The sequence below is a fragment of the Melozone crissalis genome, unplaced genomic scaffold, assembly GCF_028551555.1.
Source record: "Melozone crissalis strain CALT ecotype California unplaced genomic scaffold, PUWL_Pcris_2 ptg000056l_1, whole genome shotgun sequence".
In the NCBI taxonomy this organism is placed as follows: Eukaryota; Metazoa; Chordata; class Aves; order Passeriformes; family Passerellidae; genus Melozone; species Melozone crissalis.
The window spans coordinates 8,980,567-9,003,718 of record NW_026535834.1 but is presented as its reverse complement, the minus strand read 5'-3'; the positions used below and the strand labels follow the sequence as shown (position 1 = coordinate 9,003,718).

Genomic DNA, 23,152 nt, shown 5'->3' with positions numbered 1-23,152 from the left:
TACACACAGTCTGGGCTCCTGCCAGGCTGTGCAGTGATTCCCAGGTCTGCTTCATCTGCTCCCAGCTCTCGGGGGACACATGCCACCTTTCTGGGCTCCTCCTCGGGCCCATGCTTCTGTGGATGTGGCTTGTCTCTCCTTTCTGCTGCTAAACACCTCCTGGCTTTCCCCTGCTCATCTGTCCTTTGGGAAACTTTGGGAACCATCCCTTTGGGAACCATCCCTTTGGGAACCATCACTTTGGGAATCATCTCTTTGGGAACCATCCCTTTGGAAACCATCCCTTTGGAAACCATCCCTTTGGGAACCATCACTTTGGGAACCATCACTTTGGGAATCATTATGTGGGGATTTATGTACAAAATGAGCTGGGGGTCACAAAGGGGTTTTTAGGGGTCTGTGGTGACCCTGCTGAAGCAGTTCTGAATCAGGTGTGAGAGCTTTTAAAAATCCCTGTGGATCTGGGAGGGGAAAAGTCTTTAGGTACCTTTTGGTAACTCTTTCTAGCCCATAAAAAAAAAGTGCTTTTTGGTTTTTCTACCTTTTCATACTCTTTTTCTAGTTCTTCTACAGAGAAGGCCAGTTCTTCTCACACTGGACTCCAAACTTTTGGCACCTGGGAATGTTTGTAAGCCACAAGTAACCTAGATGGTCCCAGCCCCCCCTAATTCCCCCAATTTTGATGTTTTTACTACAGCTCCCATAGCTTTTGGATGAAGGGTGGATGAAGTGGTTTGCTCTGCAGCTGGTTTCACTCTTGGTGTTACCAGGCAGAGATGTAAAAACCCCACCCTGAGTTCTGTCTTTTCTTCTTAATCTGATTTATTGTCACAGAGAGTGATGTGCAGCCGGTCTGACCCGGGGCTCCCACCCCACCCTTTCTCAAACACTGTCACAAAAGTGGTTTGTAATAATTTTTTTAATGACTTGCCTATTTTACAACTCGAATTCTTAATACCTTAGAGGACAAAATAAACCTGCATGAATATGGGGGAGCGGGGAGGGGGAGATTTTGAATTAACCCAAACTATTCATTGAAGGTGTTTTATGTTGCTGGGCTTGATTTTTCTGTTGGTTGTAGTGTTGCCATTGGTGTGCTGCCAGGTATTTCACCCCAGTATTTCTATTTACACAGATCTGCCTTTGTTAGCCAAGCAGAGATCTCCTGCCAAGGTTGTTTCCCCTCCTCACAACAAAAATCCCACCCATCCCTCCATCCCCATGCTGGATTTCCAGCCTGGCCTCAAACGACATTCCACTACCCCCAGGCTTTTAAAGAAAAAAAAAATATCTGGAGTACTGAAAAAAGGACTTTTATTGTCTGCAAAGGTTGCTGGTGGCAGTTCTGTCCATGGGTTGTCACCCTGCCAGCAGCAGGATTTTGGGGAGGGGGTGGCTGTAGGCGAAAGCCAGTCGTGGTGTAGCGCATCCCCATCCCACATGGTCTGTGTACTCGTTGGAAATAAACTTTTGGATTTGTTTCAAGCCTTTGGAGATGCTGCTCTGTGCTCCCTGGGGAGGTGGGATCCCGTCCTGGTTGTGGTTGCATGCAGTTCCCAAGGGGTTCTCCCTGTCAGGGAGGGTTTAGCAGGAGTTTTGGGCCTGGGGTTTCAGCAGCCCCACAGGATGGGGCAGGTCAGGGGAGAACAGGCTCGTTCAGGGTGGGACATTGCTCTTTCCTCAGAAATTGAGAGAGACACCTAAAATTCTCAATTTCATTGTCCGTCCTTCTCCTTTCTCTTTCCATCTTCTCCCAGTCCTGGCACTCAGCAGAGGAGCAAATCCAGAGGAGGCCATGGAGCTGCTCCAGGGGTTGGAGAATGCTCTGGGAGAGCTGGGGGTGTTCACCTGGAGAAAGGAAGGATCCAGGGAAACCTCAGAGCCCCTTGCAGGGCCTGAAGGAACCTTCTAAAGAAGGAGAGATTTCTATAGGGCCTGGAGGGGCAGCAAAAAGGGTTTTAATCTAAAAGAGGGTTGGTTCAGGCTCAGATATAAGCAAGAATTTTTTAATGGGAGGGTGGTGGGGTCCTGGCACAGGGTGCCCAGAGAAGCTGTGGCTGCCCCTGGATCCCTGGGAGTGTCCAAGGCCAGGTTGGACAGGGCTTGGAGCAGCCTGGGATAGTGGAAAGTGTCCCTGTGAATGACAGGGGGTGGGACTGGATGATTTTTAAGGTCCCTTCCAACCCAAACCATTCCAGGATTCTGTGATTCCATCATTCTTACTCTGGACTACCAAAACACCTCCTGATCACAGAATCAAACTCTGCTCCTACCAAATTCCCCACATCCCGAATTTTCCCTCCAGTTTCACAAGACCCTCAGGGGTGAGTGTTTGCCCACACAGTTTGAGGCTGCTTGGCCTCAGCTCACTCCTGGGTTCTGCTTGGAAACTGCTCTGATGGACACAGAAAAGGATGGAGGAGGTGGGAGTTGATCTTGGTGCTTGGAAAAACTGGAATATGAGCACAGATCTGCGCTGGGCTGGGTGCTGGTGGTTTTATGTCAGAACCTATGGCGTTATTTCAGAACCTTACTTGGAGCAGCCTGGGATAGCAGAAGGTGTCCCTGTGAATGACAGGGGGGAGAACGGGATGGCTTTTAAGGCCCCTTCCAACCCAAACCATTCCAGGATTTTGTGATTCCATGATTCTTACTCTGCACTACCAAAATGTCTCCTGATCATAGAATCAAACACTCACCCCTGAGGTCCTGTGAAACTGGAGGGAAAATTCAGGATGTGGGGAATTTGGCAGGAGCAGAGTATGTTTGATTCTGTGATCAGGAGGTGTTTTGGTGGTCCAGAGTAAGAATGATGGACTCACAGAATCCTGGAATGGTTTGGGTTGGAAGGGACCTTAAAAATCATCCAGTCCCACCCCCTGTCATTCACAGGGACACTTTCCACTATCCCAGGCTGCTCCAAGCAAGGTATCACCATAGGTTCTGAAATAAAATCACCAAAACAGAGCCCAGCATGGATCTGTGCTGATATTCCAGTTTTTCCAAGCACCAAGCTCAACTCCCAGCCCCTCCATCCTTTTCTGTGTCCCTCACAGCAGCTCCAAAGCAAAATGGTGTTGCTGGGGAGGAAGGAGCCAAGTCTGTCCTGGCCTGCCAGGCAGCTCAGCTGTTCCATGGCTCCCTGGCTCCCCTCCAGCTCCAACACTTTCTCCCTTCCATCCTCACATCCAGGATTTGGCTCTGGAGCAGCATCTGCCGAGCAGGAGGAGGTGAGGAGCTTCCATGGAGAGCGTGGGCGAGGCGCTGCTCCGTGCGCAGGCCGCAGCCAGGCCCGGCTCCCTAATAAGAATAAACCCATCTGCACTAATTGCATTCATTAGCTGCAGCGGGGAGAGGAGAAGCACAACTCATCTCCTGGGGATGGGTTTGTGCTCCTGCAGGAAGGGTTGGAGCCACCAGAGAACGGGGGAAGGGCTGCTCTGAGGGCGAGGATGGCAGGAGGGGTGGAGAGCGGAGGTGTCACTGCCTCCATGATTGTCACTCTTGGTGGCACGGACAGCGTGTGACACTTGTGTGGCTGAGGGCACCGTGGGCCCAAGCTTCTTTTCTTCATGCTGGGGTTGTTGTGCCTGTCCTGCTCACTTCAGTGTCACTGCTTGTCACTTTTGGTAGCACAGACTCGTGTGGCTGAGGGCACCGTGGGCCCAAGCTCCTTTTGTCTATGCTGGGGTTGTTGTGCCTGTCCTGGCACAACTGGCTGGCTTCAATGTCACTGCTTGTCATTTTTGGTGGCACGGACAAGCCACATTTGTGTGGCTGAGGGCACTGTAGGCTCAAGCTTCTTTTCTCCATGCTGGGGTTGTTGTCCCTGTCCTGCTCACTTCAATGTCACTGCTTGTCACTCTTGGTGGCATGGACAGTATGTGGCTGAGGGCACCATGAGGATGGGCCTGAGCTCCTTTTCTCCATGCTGGGGTTGTGCCTGTCCTGCTGGCTTCAGTGTCACTGCTTGTCACTTTTGGTGGCATGGACAAGCCACACTCGTGTGGCTGAGGGCACTGTGGGCCCCATCTCCCTTTGTCCATGCTGGGGTTGTTGTGTCCGTCCTGCTGGCTTCAGTGTCACTGCTTGTCACTTTTGGTGGCACGGACTCGTGTGGCTGAGGGCACCGTGGGGATGGGCCTGAGCTCCTTTTCTCCATGCTGGGGTTGTGCCTGTCCTGCTGGCTTCAATGTCACTCTTGGTGGCACAGACAGTGTGTGACACTCGTGCAGCTGAGGGCACTGTGGGCAGCTGATGGGCCCGAGCTCCGTTTCTCCAAGCTGGGGTTGTTGTCCGTGTCCTGCTCACTTCAATGTCACTGCTTGTCACTCTTGGTGGCATGGACAAGCCACACTCGTGTGGCTGAGGGCACCGTGGGGACAGGCCCAAGCTCCTTTTCTCCATGCTGGAGTTGTTGTGCCCATCCTGCTGGTTTCAATGTCACTGCTGGCTCCAGCTGTAGGGTGGGAAAGAGACACTCCCTCAGGAACTGCAGCCACAGGGCAGGTTCAGACTGAAAGAGTGGAAGTTTAGGTTGGATTTGTGGAATTCTTGGCTGGGAGGGTGGTGGCACAGGGTGTCCAGAGGCTGCTCCTGGATCCCAAGGCCAGGCTGGACAGGGCTTGGAACACCCCGGGACAATGGAAGGTGTCGCTGCCGTGGCAGGAGTGGAACTCGATAGGTTTTAATGTCCCTTCCAACCCAAACCATTCTGGAATTCTGGAATTCCAGAAAAGCTGAAGGAGGCTGAGGTGCCAGGGAGCCCCTGCCCTGCTGAAACCACTCCAGGAAGGAGCTGCAGGAGATCCAGTGGATGGGAGGGGAATGTCCTGAAGGGGAAGGGAGGCAGAGCCCCCTGGATCCCGCTGAGGCCATGGCGGGGGCTGGCTCTTCCCGCTGCCATCCTGCAGCCGGTGCCAGCTGGAAAGGGAAGGGCTGGCACGGAGGAAATGTCAGCATGAATATTGCAGTGGCTCGTCACGCTGTCACCGCCTGGCTGCCTGCAAAGTGCCACCCCAGCCGTGCGGGAGGGGGGGACATGGGGACGGGGGCGGCCTCGCTCCCAGCCGGAGCTCATCCCTTCCTTCCCCAGGGAAAAAACCTTCAACTGGAGCCTTCCCAGTGCTGCCCAGTGCAGATCTCTGCTCCCCAGTGCAGATCACTGCTCTCCAGTGCAGATCACTGCTCCCCAGTACAGATCACTGCTCCCCAGTACAGATCACAGCTCCCCAGTGCTCCCCAGTACAGATCACTGCTCCCCAGTGCTGCCCGGTGCTGCCCAGTACAGACCACTGCTCCCCAGTGCTCTCCAGTGCTCCCCAGTACAGATGTCTGTGTTCCCAGTACAGTGCAATGCTCCCAGTCAGTACTCCCCAGTACAGCTCACTTCTCCCTGCACAGCTCTCCAGTACAGCTCCCAGTACAGCTCCCAGACCTCCCAGTACAGCTGCCAGAGCTGCCAATACAGCTCCCAGAGCTCCCAGTACAGATCAGTGCTCCCAGTACTCCCAGTACAGCTCTCAGACCTCCCAGTACAGCTCCCAGAGCATCCAGTACAGCTCCCAGTACAGCTCCCAGCGCTCCCAGTACCCCCCAGTATAGCTCCCAGCTATACTTCCACCTATACGCCGGCTCCCAGTACTCCCAGTACAGATCCCAGTGTTCCCAGTGCATCTCAGTGCTCCCAGTACCCCCACAATACAGCTCCCAGCTCTCCCAGTACAGATCCCAGTGCTCCCAGTACCCCCCAGTACAGCTCTCAGCGCTCCCAGTACAGCTGCCAGCACTCCCACTACAACACAATGTTCCCAGAACCCCCCGCACAGCTCCCAGTACAGCGCAGCGCACGCCCCAGTTCACCACTGGGCGGACACCGCGCCAAAGCCCCGCCCCCTCATACAGGCCACGCCCCCACACAGGCCACGCCCCTCTAGCCGACCCCGCCCCCCCCACTGACCCCGCCCCTCTCGCTGACCCCGCCCCTACACGCAGACCCCGCCCGTTACACGCCAAACAGGCCCCGCCCCCTCCGCTGCCGCGTCCATACCCTAGGCAGAGCATCCACTTCCTCTCCCGGCAGCCCATTCCGCTCTTTGATTGGTGAAGATGACCGCCGCTCAGCGCGCTGACCAATGAACGAGCAAAACGCGACCCAGGGGGTGGGCATTCACCTCTTTCCGGTCCGTGCGGTGCCGTCGGCGCGGCCTGAACGGGGGAGGCGGCGCCGGCACTGGGATCGGGATCCGGGATCCGGGTCGGGATCGGGGCCGGCTCCGGCTCCGTGACCGGGACCATGTTCCGCCGCAAGCTCTCGGCGCTCGACTACCACAACCCCGCCGGCTTCAACTGCAGGGGTGAGGGAGCTGCGGGGGACCGGGGGAGGCTGGACGGGAATTGGGATGGGATCCATGGGATGGGATTGGAGGGGATTGGGATGGGATGGGATGGGATGGGATGGGATGGGATGGGATGGGAAGGGATGGGATGCATGGGATTCATGGGATGGGATTGGGATGGCATCCATGGCATGGGATGGGATGAGATGGGATTCATGGGATTCATGGGATGGGATGGGATGGGATTCCTGGGATGGGATCCATGGGATGGGATTGGGACGGGACAGGATTGGGATTGGGATGGGATCCATGAGATAGGAGGGGATGGGATTGGGATGGGATCCATGGGATGGGATTGGGATTGGGATGGGATCCATGAGATGGGATGGGATGCGGTTGATGGGATGGGATCCATGGGATGGGATTGGGATTGGGATGGGATTCATGAGATGGGATGGGATCCATGGGATTCATGGGATGGGATCCATGGGATGGGATTGGGACGGGACAGGATTGGGATTGGGATTGGGATGGGATCCATGAGATAGGAGGGGATGGGATTGGGATGGGATGGTTGGGATGGGATAGGATCCATGAGATGGGATGGGATGGGATGCGGTTGATGGGATGGGATCCATGGGATTGGGTTTGGAATGGGATCCATGGGATGGGCTGGGGTTGGGATGGGATGGAAGAGGTCCCTTCCCCCCCAACCATTCCATGGCTGAAGCTCACCCAGAGCCAGCATGGCCCAGCTGGGCTTTGGGCAGCGGTGACACCGCAGAGCTGTCACCTCCCGTGTCACCCAGCCTGGACATCCCTGTGTGCTCACAGCCTGGGAACTGTGGGATTCCAGCCCCCAAAAATCGGGATTTGGGGTCAGGAGGAGTCAGCAGTGAATGGGAAAATGTGCAGCCATGATATTTATGCTGTTTTTGACAGGAACTGGGGATTAGTGCTGCATGTGTCGTGTGTGTGCTGAAAACAGAGTTAGAAACTCAAATTCTCTGCTGGTTTTTCACCTTTCTCTCTGCGCTCCCTAAGTTATAATTATATTCCCAATAAAAAGAATCTGCTGGCTGATGCCTTTAATGAGGTCAGTCAGCTGAAAAATGAAAAACACTCAGGGTTGAATTTTGGTCAGAGAATGCACAATTTTAGTGCATTTATATATATATTATATACAGTGGGGTCTTTTATATAAGTCTATATATTTAAAACCCACTAAAATATATATATTTATAAATACATGCTAGCTAAAATAAATATATAATATATATTGAAATATATAAATAATATATAAATATATACTAACTCAAATAAATATACACTAAGTTATAAATATATATTATAGATATATAAATGCATACTAACTGAAATAAATATATACCAACTAAATATATAGATTAATAAATATAAAAATAAATAAATATATAAGTAATAATTTACATACATAATATAATTTTGTATATTATATAACAACATATAATATATAATATATATTTATATATTATTTATATATTCATATAATTTATAAATAACAATTTATAATATATATTAACTAAATACATAAATATATAATATACACTAACATATATAATATATACTAACAAAAATAAATATATAATAAATATATATTATAGATATATAAATATATACTAACTAAGATATTTACTAACTAAACACATAAATATATATTCTAAATATATAAACATATACTGACTAAATAAATATATACCAACTAAATATATAAATAAATATGTATTATAGATATATAAATATATACTAACTAAAATAAAGATATACCAGGTATAGTATATATTAATATATATTCTAAATGTATAAATATATACTGATTAAAATAAATATATACCAACTGAATATATAAATAAATATATATTATAAATATATAAATACATGCTAGCTAAAATAAATATATGCTAACGAAATATATAAATTAATATATATTATAAATATATAAATATATGCTGACTGAAATATATACTATCTAAATACATAAGTAAATGTGTATTATAAATATATATTAACTAGTAAATATATATTAACTAAATATATACCCACTAAATATATATATTTGTCACCCACTAAATACCTATTTAGTGGGTTTTCTATATGTTTATATATGTATGTGGGGATTTTAATGGGAAAAGTGCTCAGAGGCATCAAGATTTGTATGAATCCGATGAAAACTTGAGATATTTTTGAATTCCTGCTCTGTTTGCTCCTCCCCACAGATGAAACAGAGTTCAGGAATTTCATTGTCTGGCTGGAGGACCAGAAAATCCGACACTACAAGATCGAGGACCGAGGGAATCTGAGGAACATCCACAGTGAGGACTGGCCCAAATCCTTTGAGAAGGTATTTCCTTGCTCCACACATTGCTGTCAATGATATTTCACAGCTGCTGTGGCTGTGCAGCACAAATAAATAACTGAATATTTGTCCTGTTACATTTCTAGGAATTTAAATGTGGTATTGAAGCCAAACTGGAGGAGTTTATGACAATGGGGGAATTTTGTGCATAGTTTTCCCTCAGCTTTGTTTGTTTAATAGGTGGAGTGCCCATCCCAAACTGGTTTTTTTCTTTTTTTTTTTTTTTTTTTTTTTGCCTGATTTGATTCAGCTCTTGAAGCAGAAAGAAGACTGCAAATAAACAAATTTTTTCTACATTATTGCCCCTTCTGTCCCAAAAGGAGGTGGATGAGGCTCCTGCAGGCCTTGCCAGCATGTGGGAGAAGCTCATCCCTGCACCTCCTGCCATTCCTGGTGGATTTTTCTGGATTCAGATGGATTTTTCTGGATCCAGATGCAATTTTTTTTCTGGACCCAGATCCTTTTTTTTTCCTGGACCCAGATGGATTTTTCTGGACCCAGATGGATTTTCTGCATCCAGGTAGATTTCTGGACCCAGATGGTTTTGGTTTTTTTTTCTGGTTCTTGATGGATTTTTTCCTGGACCCAGATGGATTTTTTCTGGTTCCAGATGGATTTTCTAGACCCAGATGGATTTTTTTTCTGGTTCCAGATGGATTTTTTTTGTCTGGACCCAGATGGATTTTTTTGTCTAGACCCAGATGGAATTTTTTTTTCTGGATTTCCTGAGCTGGAAATGTGATGGATTTTCTGGATCCAGATGGATTTTCTGCATCCAGATGGACTCTGGGTGATCTCTGTGCTCCTGAGCATTTGCAGCCCCCACAAAGCTCTTGAGCTTTTCCTCTTGCTCCCATTTCCCCTGTAATTCCCAGTGCCCATCCATCCCAAATTTTTTTCCCCTCCTGGAAACTCTTGCTTTGCTCAGTGAATTATTCCAATATCCTGGAGGGAAATGGGAATATCTGGAATTCCAGGCTTGTGGTGCCTTTCCTGGCTTGGTGACAATGTCCTCTCCATCATTCCCAAGGAATTCCTGTTTTCCAGCCCCTGGAAAGCAGAAATTCCTTTTCCCAGCTGTGTGGCACTTCTGTCCCTGCAGCAAAGGGACATGACAGGATGTCACCATGTCCTGGTTTTTGGGTCTCGTGGTTTGGGACAGAACCTCAGCCTGGTTTTGTTCTCTCTTGTTGTACAAAATCCCTAAAAAAGGAGAATTTACTTGTGCTGCTGCAGGGAATGCTCTGGTGTGGGGAAGCCTTAGGTGGTTTCATTCCAGGTGGGAAAGCTTTGTTCCAACTTGTTCCCCCTTCCCTTGTTCCATCTGCTCTGTGACATGAGCAGAGAGTGAAGCAGGGGCATTTTGGTACAGTCTGGCAATAAAAAGCATTCATTAAAAATAAAATTCCATTCTCAGGTGTCAGACTTGAGCTGGGGGTGCTTTGGGACACTCCAACACGGATCAGATGCCACAGCAGGAATTTCACAGTGACACCTCTTGTTAATTAACATTTTCTGTGAGACCTGTGGGAAAGTGACAACATTTCTGTGCTCCCAACTGATTCATCCACTAAAATCCTATTTTTTTTTTCTCTTTTTTTGTTTTTTTTTTTTTTTGCTCCCCAGTACATGAAAGATGTGAACTGTCCCTTCAAAATACAGGAACGACAGGAAACTGTGGATTGGCTGCTTGGCTTGGCTGTGAGGCTGGAGTATGGAGATAATGGTATGAGGAAATCCATTTTATACCTCAAAATGGGGAATTCTGATTCATTTCACACAATCCTGTGTGAAATTCACATGGTTTGTGTTGGAAGGGACCTCAAGGATCCACAGGCAAGGACACTTTCCATTATCCCAGGGTGCTCCAAGCCCCATCCAGCCTGGCCTTGGGCACTTCCAGGGATCCAGGGGCAGCCACAGCTGCTCTGGGAATTCTGTCTCAGCCAGGAATTCCTTCCCTTTGATTTGGAGGAACTTTGGTTTGGAGGAATTTTGCAGCATTCCCAGTGTGGGGTCACTCCCTGTGTTCCTTGCATCCATTCCATGTTCCATTTACCTTGGAGACAATTTCACCTGAAACCTTTATTGCAAAGCTGTGCTGTCCCTATGCTTTGGGACAGCTCCATCCACTGCCCAGCTTTCCTGAGATCCTTGCTGCAGCTGGGAATTCACTGGCAAACAGCCAAGTGTGTCTTCCCCTCCTCCTCGAAGTCCTCTTGTATATTCTTGCTGGTTTTTCTGGAGAATCACAGAGAGATTTGGATTGAAAGGAAGCTGTAAAGATCTCCCAGTCCAACCCCCCTGGGCAGGGCCATTTCCAGCCAGGCCAGGTTGCTCCCAGCCCCATCCAGCCTGACCTGGAACACTTCCACAAAGGATGTCCTGCACCTCTGCAGGTGCTTCAGGTAGAGCTTCAGCAAGTCAGGATCTTCCTTCAGCTTGGAGAGCAGCTTGGAGGTCTTGCAGGAGCATCCAGGCTTCCTGCCACATCTCTGGAAGGGACAGGGGGACAGGGACACCTCAGGGCTGTCCCAGGGAGCAGCTTGTGTGGGAATCATGGAATGGAGTGGCTTGGAAGGTTCCTTAAACCCCACCTCATTCCAGTCCCCAGGAATGTTGAGCCTGTCCTGGTTTTCTCCACAGGGGCTGGGCACGCTCTGGGAAGTCCCTTCCTTGTCCCCATGGGCTCCTGGCCTGTGGCACCAGCCCTCCCTCACCTTCCTCCAGTAGGTCCTGCTGAGGAAGAGCAGCAGGAGCAGCAGGCACAGGGCTGGGATGCTCCAGCAAAGCACCTCTGCCATGGTGGTGCCCTTGGGGGCACTGCCCTTCTCCAGCTGGGGCACATCCCACACCAGGGTGGCCCAGGAGGGTGGGCACGAGCGGGAGGTGCTGCCGGGGTAGAAACAGCTGAGCCCAAAGGCCACCAGCAGGAGCTCCTCCAGGCTGGGCATCCCTCTGGGGTCCTGCTCAGGCCATCCCTGGGTGGCACCTGCAGCTCTGCACCTTGGGGACGGCAGTTGTCACCCCCGCAGTGCCACCAAATGTGCTGTGATGTCACAGTGCCCTTGCACACGCCAGGTTCCACAGGCAGGGACACCTTCCCCTGCATGGTTTCAATTTTCATCAAAATCAGTGTCAAAAGGATATTTCACTTCTTAAAAAGATAAACCACAATTTTGTGTGTTTGTTTCCACCCCCTGCTCAGAGGAACTGTTTCTTTTCAGCTCCCATGGGACTGGAGCAGCATAATTGCATATTTTATTTTAATTTTTTTTTTTTTAATTTTTTATTTTATTTTATTTTATTTTATTTTATTTTATTTTATTTTATTTTATTTTATTTCTGGATAGAGCCAATCCCATTGTAGATATTTACCCTCTTTCTCCCTGTGGGATTGCCTTGATGAGAACTTCCTCTGAAAGGTATTAAGTGCATTATATTTAGTACTGAATTTATTCAGAGAAGTTATTCTTAGACCCCCTTTTTTTGTTTTTAACAAGGAGTGGATGTGGAAGCCTTGGGAACTAGGACAAAGTTCTGGAAAAGTGGAGGTAAATCTCCCCAAGCCACAGCAGTTCCATCTCCTTGTGGAGGGAGTGGGAATATAAATGTAATTACTAATGGCAAAATAACAACAGCCAAAGTGCTGCTTTTCCATTTCCTGTAATTCCTGCAGGGATGGGATACAAATACCTGTGCTGTGATCCTCAGTCCCTCAGGATGGGCAAAATGAGCTGACTATGCCTTGGGATTGTGTGAAAAAGGAGGAGTTCAGGAGATTCCATCCTCCAAAGGCTTGGAAATCCCCAGTGTGGGCTGTGAAACAAACCCTGAGCTGGAAATGTTTTATTTACTCATCAGGACCAACATCATCTCTTAATTCTTGATCCCTGCTCAAGGCAAAGGAACTGATGGATTTTAGAAGGGCAGATCTGGGAGATTTAGCTTTTTTGCTAAATTTTTGCTTCTTTTTTGCCAGGGTTAGGATTAAATTGCAGGACAGTGATGCCTCAGGTTTTAGATTTTGTATTTTTCACATTCTGTGCTGCTTTAGTGTGAGGGTCTGGGCTTCGTATCGGGGATGGTTCTGATGAGGTGCAGTTCTGAGCTCTGTGCACAGAGCAGGGAGACAAAACAATTCCTGCTCCAGCTGGGCACCAAGGACAAATTATCCAAATCTCAGCCCAGGAGCACAAACACCGTGGGCTGGAGAGAGAAAAACAAGCAAGGTGGGACTGCAGGGGCTAAAGCTGGAATGGGACAATGAACTGCAAGGTGCAAATGGACCAAAACTTATAAAAGTGAGAGACCTGTGACCAGTTGTCCATTTTTGTGGCCATTTTGGGTTGTGCTACCCAAGATGGATCCATGGAGGAGATGCTTTGAATAAATCCCTGCTTTATGGTGGAGCTCCATCCAGCCTCTGCTCTGGGGCAGCCTGCACAGGGCATCATGATATTTCTTGTTGGGACTCAGATGTTTATCAGTTCTTATCTCTGTCACAGTCTCACAAACCCTGAGTTCTGCAGCACTTCACTCTAACAAACTAAAAATGGGGCCCCAACTCTCTCTCTCTACAAGGCCTGTTAAGGATAAACTTAAGAATTAAGTGTCCAATTAGTTTAGGTGTCCAGTTAAAAATGACACCTCAATTATTTTCACTTTTAACCCAATATCCAATCACTCATGGCTGCAATGGGGACTTTTTATCCAATGACATAAAACCACTCAAACCCACGGAGAAGAAGGTGAAGAAGAAGGAGCAGCCTCCACCCTAAAACCTCCATCTTGTTTTATATCTATTTCTATATTCTAAACTCTTAAACTTTGAGTTTTCTACTCTGTGATATCACACACTTCTATCCAAACCCCACACCCACAATCCCAGTTCTGTCATTCCATTCTGGAAGCTTCTCCACACCTCAGGTCAGTGCAGTGTTCTCCTGGGGGTCAGAGCCTGGCAGCACAGAAAGTCTGGAATTCTCAGCAATTCCCAGGGTTCCAGCACTTGCTCAGCCTTCTGGGGTGAGGCTGTAATGAAGAGGATCCTGCCCTAAATGAAAGTCTGGAGCAGGCTCTGAGGCTGGGAGCTCCTGGAGCAGCTCACAGGAGTGGCAGCTTTTGGTATCATTAACGGGGAGCTCCAAAATCCCAGTTTATAAGCCCAGAAACCTCAGTTTATAAATGCAGAAATCTCAGTTTATAATCCCACAAGCAACAACCACAGCCCAAAAATCCAGCTGTAACACCACTCGCTAAACTTGGAGTTATTTCTTTTTGCTATTAATGCTGATGATTTTTGTGTTTGCCTCCTCATTTTGCAGCTGATAAATACAAGGATTCCACCCCTGATGGTGCTAAAAATGCAGACAACACAGCAAAAAATGCAGAGCCCCTGATTAACCTGGATGGTGAGTGTGCCACAAGCTCCTGGGTGGGGATGGGCTCCATGGCCTGGGTGTCCCTCACTTGGTTCATCCTATGTTGTAGATTTTTCAAAGCCCCATTTAAAGCTTTAGGAATGCAGATCTGAACATTTACATGAACAGCTTTGCTCTGTAAATCATAATTATTTATTGTAAGTGAGGGAGAAGTAGCAAGATTCCTTAAAAAGTAAAAATATCCAAGGAAAGGTGGTGGCAGGCTGGTTACTTCCATGCTGTCAGGGATTTCATGTTGGCTCAGTCTTCCCCAGCTGTTCTGTCATCATAATTTTAATTTTTTTTCCCTGCTAGGCACAGCCACAATAAATGGAAGTGGTGGGAAAGAGCTGCTAAAAATCAACCCTAAATCTTCCAATATTCTTCCATTCCTCCATCTCCAAAAAGGCAGGGATTGATCTGCCCTCACCAGGAAAAATAAATAGATACAAAATAATAAAAATGTACAAATAATCTACAGAAGAGAATATCTGCCTGTAATTTATATTTTCAAACACTTTACCTGGTTGTGTAGCCCAGTGCTGATTCCTCTGCAGCCAAATTGTTTCCTCACTGCTTGGAATTATGGAATTAAGGTTGGAAAAGCCCTCTAAGATCACAGAGCCCAACAATAAACCCAGCACTGCCACGTTCAGCACTAAATAATGTCCCCAGGTGCCACATCCTTGTTTTTTGAACACTTCAAGGGTGCTGAGGAATTGCCCTTGTCCATCCTGAAGAGAAATCCAATGCCATGGATCAGGGAGACACTTCTGCCTGCTGGAATCAGTGAAACCAAAGTAAATTATCATATTTTTTGAATGATAATGCTTATTTTTTTCCAATAATCCTTCTTTTTTCCAGTGAATAATCCTGATTTCAAGGCTGGAGTGATGGCTTTGGCTAATCTGCTTCAGATCCAGAGACATGATGATTACTTGGTGATGCTCAAGGTGAGTTTCACACTTTTCCCACCTCTATTTTTTCCTTCTTTTCCCCAGTGCCTGGTGTGTGTTCATAGCTTGAGGTGCAGTTACTGATAAATATGAATTTTTAAGCAAAGATAGGAAAAAAAAAACATTTCTATGTCTTTTCAAGCAGATAAAAACACAATTCATAGAAATTCATGCAGGGAGAATTATCCTGGTAAACAATTTTAGCTGAGTTCTTTAAGGAACATCCTCAAAGGAGAAAGTTCTGTTCAGTGCTAGAAATTAAGAGAAACTTGAAAATTTAAAAGTTAGTGATGCCAAAGATGTTTTAAAACAACATCCAAGGAAGGAACCACTGTTAAAAATTTCCTTTTTCCTTTGGTCCTATGAACTGTTTACTCTTTTTCATTATTTAATTTAATTTAGTTTTTATAATTAATTAGTGCTTTTAAGTGCACCAAATAAGCTTATTCATTTTCTAAACCATCTTTTTTATGTCTTTAAGAAATCTTCTGATTTTCTGGTGGAACTTTATGGATTTGGGATTAAAATAAAAAATACATTATTGATGAGAGTGTAAAATCCCAAGTTCCTACTTGATCATGTCATATTGTGGGAATAAACTTTGTTTGGTTTGGAATAAAAAGAAAAGCATTTAACTTTTAGAAAAACCCCATAAAGTTCTGTTCATGGCAATAGTTGTGATATTTGCTAAAGTTATTTTGGAGAAACCAAAAGCTGTGGGTATTGAGGTTTATTTAGTGTTAGTCTGTAACTTTTGGAAATGATAATCTGGTTTTTTAAGGAATTCTCAGCCTGCAGTTATTCCATCCATTTTTTCCCCTTTTCTCCAGTATGGTTTCCTACTTTCCCTTCCCAAAATATTTTTCTTCAATCTTTAAGGAGCATGGAGATCTCATACCCCCCACCAAAAACAACTCAAAACCCCCAAAAATCAGTGAAAAGGGAATCAGGTAGGGAGAGGAGACTCTGGGTGTGGTGATATTGAGGATTTGCAGCTTGAATGAGCTCAGCTCGTATCAAAATTCCTTCAGATCTTCTTTGAAGGAAACTTTAGAGAATTTATAATTCTGCATAAATGTATTTGTATTTCCACGTCTCTTTTTTTCAGACAGATTTGGGCAAAACCAGCCTGAATTTTCTTGCTTTTAATTCCAGCAAGAGTGGAATCCTGTAGTAAAAATCCCCATTCCAGGAGCAATGCAAAGCTGCTTTTGGGGTTGAGATGATGATATTAGAAGGTGTCAATCTTCAATTCTCCCCCACAATAAGCAGATTTGCAGGGAATTTCTGATCCCTGTCCAGGCTTGGACACTCAGGAGTGGATTTTTGGGAGAGCCAGAGGGTGCAGGCACAGCACAGACATCTGGGCAGAGATTTAGATCCCATTTAAACCTGGCAAGTGGATCAGAAAGCATCTGTGGGACACAGTTGGATATTTCCTAATGCCAAAAGCACTTGGAATTCTCTTCCACAAAGGTCTGGTTTCACTGCTGGAATGAAACTCCCCATCCAACCATTCCTTTGTCCAGGCCACTTCCTTCAGTGACAGATTTCTAGAAGTATTTAAGTGACAACTTTCTGGTATCAGTTCAACTTTAATCATGACCAAAACTGGGAGAAATCCTGGGGGAGAAACACGGAGCTGCTTCTGTCACTTTTGGCTGCTCATCAGGGAGAGTCTGAGCAATGTGTTTGACAGAGCCAGTTCTCCTTTCCTGTGGAAATCTGCCTGCATGGTGTCCCTGCAGTTATTTTTGGAGGCATTTGGAGCTGGAGGTATCAGTAACTGATAGCTCTGATAAGATTTCCCCCCATGTGCTGGAGCCAGGGAAAACAGATGAGCACCAGGATTGTCGAAGTCAAGGCTGCTCTTGTTCCCAAGGCTAAAATTGATTCCTTTCTGCTCTCAAAAATTGATTCCTTTCTGCTCTCAAACATTAATTCCTTTCTGCTCTCAGTCTTTTCCAAGCCTGCCTGGGAAGCCTTGCTCCAGGTTTCTCTGCATGTGGGAGGAGGTTCAGCACCTCCAAAAGATGCTGGCAGCAGGATTTCCTTCCCAAGGCAGCATTTCCATCCCAAAGCAGCATTTCCATCCAAGGGAGCATTTCCTTCTTAACACAGGGTTTCTTTCCCCAGGCAGCATTTCCTTCCCCAGGCAGCATTTCCTTCCCCAGGCAACATTTCCTTCCCAAGGCAGGATTTCCATCCCAAGGCAGCATTTCCTTCCTAAGACAGAATTTTCTTCCCTTGGCAGCATTTCCATCCCAACGCAGTTTTTCCTTCCTAAGACAACATTTCCATCCCCAGGCAGCATTTTCTTCCCCAGGCAGGATTTCCATCCCAAGGAAACATTTCCTTCCTAAGACAGGATTTCCATCTCAAAGCAATATTTCCTTCCCAAGGCAGCATTTCATTCCCAAAGCAGGAATTTCATAGCAAGGCAGCATTTTCTTTCCAATTCAGCATTTCCTTCCCAAGGCAGCATTTCCATCCCAAGATGGGATTTCCATCCCAGGCAGGATTTCCTTCCTAAGACAGGATTTCCTTCCCAAGGCAGCATTTCCTTCCTAATATAAGATTTCCTTCCCAAGGCAGCATTTCCATCCCAAGGCAGCGTTTCCTTCCTAACACAGGATTTCCTTCCCAAGGCAGCATTTCCTTCCCAAGATAGGATTTCCATCCCAATTCAGCATTTCCTTCCCAAGGCAGCATTTCCTTCCCAATTCAGCATTTCCTTCCCAAGGCAGGATTTCCATCCCAATGCAGCATTTCCATCCCAGAGGAGCTGCATTGCTGCAGAGTTAAAGGTGTGAGAATTCAGAAGAAGAAGACTGGTGCTGCTGCTTTGGGGCTGTGATCAGCTCATTTTGGAATCATGGACTTGTTTAGCTTGGAAAAGACCTTGAAACCATCGAGCCCAACCATTGCCAGCACTGCCACGTGTCCCCAAGTGCCACATGCACACAGCTTTGAAATCCCTGCAGGGATGGGGATTTCACCACTGTGAAACCCTTTCCAGTGCCTGTCCACCTTTCCCAGGAAGAAATTTTCCCTGATATCCAACCTAAACCTCCCCTGGCACAGCTTGAGGCCATTTCCTCTTGTCCTGTCTCTTGTTCCCTGTCAGGAAATCCCAAACCCCCTCCTGCCTCCTCCCTCCTGTCACCCTCCTGAGCCTCCCTTGCTCCAGGCTAAAAATCCCAAGATTTCCAGGCTGTTCCTTGTATTTTGCATCTTCTGTCCCAGGAAGGGCAGGAATTACTGGTGTGAAATCAATGTCCTTGTCACTTCTGGTTCTGTCACCTGGGTGAGATCCTACATGCCATGATTATTCCTAAATGGAAAGGCTTAAGGCCTGGAAAAAATATTTTAAAAAAATACCTGTCACAAAACCGGGTTTGAGGTTATAATTTTGGCTCTTTTTCCCTTGGAATTACTGAGAAATGCCTCAGGACATGAATTAATTCCTGTTCCCTTTCCACGTTTTTCCCAGGCAATTCGGATTCTGGTTCAGGAGCGCCTGACACAGGATGCCATAGCCAAAGCCAGCCAGTCCAAGGAGGTTTGTACCCGTGGCCAGAATTAATTATCCATGCTAATTAATGAAGATAAAGCTCTTTTCCCCTCAGTCAAAACCACTTCTGTTCCAACACTTCATTTAGGATGATGGAAGAAGCTTCATTTATCCCAACCATGCTGGTTCCAGCAGATCTGGGGGATTGTGGAGGGCAGGACACAAAGCTGGGTTTGTTCCATGTCAATACAAACACACCTGTGTGAGAAATCATGGAAAAGCTCTTCCCTGAGTTATTTTCCACAGGATTGTCCTGACTGGCCTATAGAGTGAGGAGAAATGCATGGCCTGGAATTAGGCTCCATAAAGAAGTTGAATTTTCCTTGTTTGGAGTGATTTTTTTTCATATGGTCACCTCATATTTGTTCAAGGAATGGGACGTTGGAAATGCAGCTCCTCCCTCCTCTCTTTCCCAAGGAAAAAAAAAGGAGCAGTGAAGGAAATTTCTGCCCTTAAAGTCAGATTTTTGCAGAATTCTTTGCTAACCACAGGAAGATGTTCCAGGGGATGACTGTGGGTTTTTAGTTTGGAATTTCCTCATCATTCCAGATCTCTCCAGAATTTGGGAAAGGCAGCCTCACCTGCCCTGCAGGTGTATGAGTGTGAATGTCCCTGCTAAAGCAGCTGCATCTGCTCAAAGAACCCAAATTCCTTCATTTTTGTTGGCAGCTGCTCACAACAATCCATGATTTATTTATTTCTTTATTTATTAATCAAAGCTTTGGACCTGCAAATCCATAAAACTGTTCAAAGAGCAGGAAAATAGGAAAACAGCTGAGCCTGTTGTCTTCATTTTAAAGTTCTGTAATGTTAATAAAAAGCAGCTTTTAGTTGTTGTTTTCATAGCTGCACAGCTGGGATCAAAATGGGATTTTCTTTTGTTTTTATCTCAGGGAATTGTTCATTTTTGATAGATCTCCAAAGCATCAGCAGGGCTGAGAGGTCTCTGTCTGGGAGATAACCTGGGAGTGTTTTTTCCTTAGGAATGCCACATTCCAAGGGGTGTGGAGAAAAGGGAGCGGTGAGAAGCAGGAAAATCTGTGCAAGGAGGGACCATCAACATCTTAAAAAAAAAAAAAAAGTAAAATTAGATTTATTCTTCAGGTTTTGACTGATTTGTAAATGGCCACATTTTTGTGCAGCATTCATAAATCAGATTTGTAGGGAATGAGGCTGGAAGTGGAGTTGTGTGTGTAGTTCCTGATGTAAAAGTGCCCTTTTTTTAGTTCATTCCCTGTTTGAAGGATCATGAGCTTGTTGTAGGATGGGCTGAAGGATTCCAAAGGGAGTTCCCTAAAAAGGATCAGACTCCAAAGTCTGAAGAAGGGAGGGTAAAGAATTCCCTGCTACCAGGTGACACTGGAGGAACCTTGGGGAATTTATCCACAAAGAACTGTGAGAGAAAAAAAAAAAGACAAAAAATGACATTTTTTCCTCAGAAGCCCCCCAGGCTGGCAGGAACCTTAAGTACAAACCTCAGTTCTTAAAAAAAAAATCCTTGTAGGAAGTCTGATATTTCTGGAATCTTTCTGAAGTGGCTTCAGTGGCATTTGGATCCCCAGTTTTAACAGTGGAGATGGATTTTTAAGATTGCAGTAGAACATGGATTTTAAAATAAAGGCCATGGAAAAACCCCACTTTTTGCAGATGAGTTGCAGCCACCAGTTTGTGTTTAATTTGTGTTTTGATCAGCTCAGATTCTCTTTTTTTTCCATGGGTATAAAAGCCTTTAAAGGAAATTTTCACTGTCTAAAAGCTTTACAGCCCCATCCCTGCAGAAATTAATGGTATTGAACTCTGATGTCTTTGTTGTGCAAAATGCAAGGCTTTTGGCAAATGTTGAAAAAACCCCAAACTTGCTGAGGGTAATAAAAGCAAATTCTGGCATTTGGAATGTTTAAATCTAATTTTAAGTGCATGTTGAAGCTCCCTGAGTAAAGATTTAGTGTGACCACTCCTCTGCAGCTGCACAAAGGAAACACAGCAATGCTCCAGAAATCACCACTAATAAAATTTTGCCTTGGAGTGTTTTAATAGATAAAATGTTCAGAAAATGGAATATTTCCCTTTATTCCTAAACTTAACACTTGAACAGATGCTTGTGGGGATGTTGTGAGCTCAGCAAAAGCTGATTACAGAGAATTTCTGCAGCTCTTTGCAGGCAGCCCCTGCTCCAAGGCTGGCAGCTGTTGAAAGGCAGGAGTTTCTAAGAAAGCTCAGTTTTGTTTTCCTGGGAAGCTGCAGGGTTGGGTGATGGCTCCCAGTCCTGCTGTTGGCCTTTTAAGGATTGAATGCAGGCACTGTGTATCCACTGAGAGATTCTTAAGCAGCAAGATTTTTCTGTAATAATGCTCAGGGTTTGGTGTTTCAGGACACAAAGGGAGTTGTTTAATCAGCTTTTCAAACTTTTCACACTTCTTTGTCTAAGCAAAACCCATATTTTCTCCTCAATACCTGCTGTAGTAGTTGATTTGATTTACCAAACATTTAAATGACATTCTTAACAGTTTTTTTTTCCTTTTCCAGGGTCTGCCTGTTGCTCTGGAAAAGCACATTCTTGGATTTGACACGGGAGGTGAGCACTGCCCCTAATGTGACTTTTAAATGGGAATGTTTGCCTTTGACAGAGTTATTACTGTCAGATCAAGAGCTGATGTGGGCAGTAAAAAACCCTGCAGTGGAAAGAATTCCTCCCTCCCAGCTGGTTATTTATGAGCATCCCTGAGCATTTTGGGTTTGGAACAGCAAAGCCTCAATCCAATCTGTTTGGAATCTGTTGAAATAACAGCTTTGAATGCATCCTGCTGTTGGTAAATCCTGCTGCTACCAGCAGAGGACAGCTGTGCTGCTCCATGCACTGCAGCTGCCTCCTCTTTCCTAAAATCCCACCCAGGCACCTCAGCTTGGCAGCACCTGATGGGTTATTGATAAACCTGATGGGTTATTGATAAACCTGATGGGTTATTGATAAGGAACAGCCAGCCAGGTGACCTGGGGCTCCACAGGCTTCACTTGTGCTCCACATTACTTAAATCACTGCTTGGAATGTTTCACTCCAGCCTTGGAGAGGGAGGTTGGAATGAGAAGATCATTAAGGTCCTTTCAGCGTTTTGTGGTTTTAATTTATTATTTTTGTTATTTTTTTATTGTAATGTGGATATTTTAATAAGTTATTATATGTATATGTTTTTTATAATATTTGAAATTTTAATTTATTAGATTTTATTGTAATATTTACAATCTTATTTTATATAATTATATTTTTAGATTATAAATTTTATTGTGATATTTAAATTAATATTTTATATAATTTTATGCTATGAATTTTATTATATTTTTCATTATTTTATATCATATTTCTGTGTTATAATTTTTATTATAGTATTAAGATATCTTTTTTATTTATCTAATGTATATTTTTATTTCTAATTATAGAAGTACCAAGTTTATTATTTTTGAAAATTTTAAATTTTAAAATCTATATTTATTTTTATATTAAATATATTTTATTTTAATTTTATTCAGTTTATTTTATTAAATATATTTTATTGTTATATTTAAGTTTGTAGAGGTTGTGAATTAATTTTTTTGTGTTTATGAAAGGTTTTTTGGGGGGTTGGGGTTCTTTTGGTTTGTTTTTCATGTTTTTTGTTTTGTTTTGGTGAGGGTGTTTTGTTTTGTTTGGGGGTTTTTGTTTGGGGTTTTTTTGGGTTTTGTGTTGTTTGGAGGTGTTTTTTGTTTTATTTTGGTTTTTTGTTGGTGTTTTTGGTTGTTGGTTTTGGTTTTGGCTTGGTTTTTGGTTTTTTATATTAAAAAACTTTATTTTTATGATTCCCTCATTCCTTGCCCCTGGGCTGCAGGATGGTGGGGAAGCTTTGGAGGCCACTCCATCCTTCTCCAGCAGCATGGAACACTGTTCTGTATTTCCACCCTGGAAACCACCAGCAGCAACACCATGCAGGGCACCAAAACTCCCTTAAATCCCTCCTGTGAGCTGAAAATGATGCATAAAAAGCTGAATAAAATTGTGGATAACTGCATTTCCTCTGTGTGCCCTCCCCAGATGCCGTCATCAACGAGGCTGCGCAGATCCTGCGCCTGCTGCACATCGAGGAGCTCCGCGAGCTGCAGACCAAGATCAACGAAGCCATCGTGGCCGTGCAGGCCATCATCGCTGACCCCAAGACTGACCACAGACTGGGCAAAGTGGGCAGATGAAGGGAGAAAAGCTTCCAGCCCCCCGTGTGTTAGTGCAATTAGGGACAGCTCCGCTCTGGCATGCAGCTTGGAACGGGATTAATTTGCCTGTTTGGGAAAGAAAACAGGAAATTGAATTCTGACTTCTGATGAATTACCAGATTTTTTTTCTTGAAATAAATGAAATCGAGGGAAATAGATTGTTCTGGTGAGCTCTGAGTTGGCAAATAGGACTTTTTTGTGTGTGTGTGTGTGTGTCTCTTTTTCAT

At 45.3% G+C, this 23,152-nt stretch overlaps 1 protein-coding gene across 1 annotated transcript; it reads left to right on the top strand.

Annotated features, from left to right (window-relative positions):
- Positions 1 to 6,160: 6,160 nt before the first annotated feature.
- Positions 6,161 to 23,084, top strand: RTRAF (RNA transcription, translation and transport factor). The gene is made up of 8 exons (XM_054286906.1): positions 6,161 to 6,356; positions 8,594 to 8,718; positions 10,360 to 10,459; positions 14,061 to 14,147; positions 15,021 to 15,109; positions 18,606 to 18,674; positions 21,213 to 21,261; positions 22,750 to 23,084. The coding sequence occupies exons 1-8, from the start codon at positions 6,296 to 6,298 to the stop codon at positions 22,902 to 22,904; spliced, it is 735 nt and encodes a 244-aa protein (XP_054142881.1). The 5' UTR covers positions 6,161 to 6,295; the 3' UTR covers positions 22,905 to 23,084.
- The last annotated feature ends 68 nt before the right edge of the window (positions 23,085 to 23,152 follow it).

What these genes read in the sequence shown, in the direction of transcription:
- RTRAF (XM_054286906.1), top strand. Translation starts at nt 6,296, where the DNA reads ATGTTCCGCCGCAAGCTCTCGGCGCTCGACTACCACAACCCCGCCGGC. An exon ending in ATTACTTGGTGATGCTCAAG is followed by an intron (nt 15,110 to 18,605) that starts GTGAGTTTCACA and finishes CGTTTTTCCCAG; the next exon opens with GCAATTCGGATTCTGGTTCA. An exon ending in TCTTGGATTTGACACGGGAG is followed by an intron (nt 21,262 to 22,749) that starts GTGAGCACTGCC and finishes TGCCCTCCCCAG; the next exon opens with ATGCCGTCATCAACGAGGCT.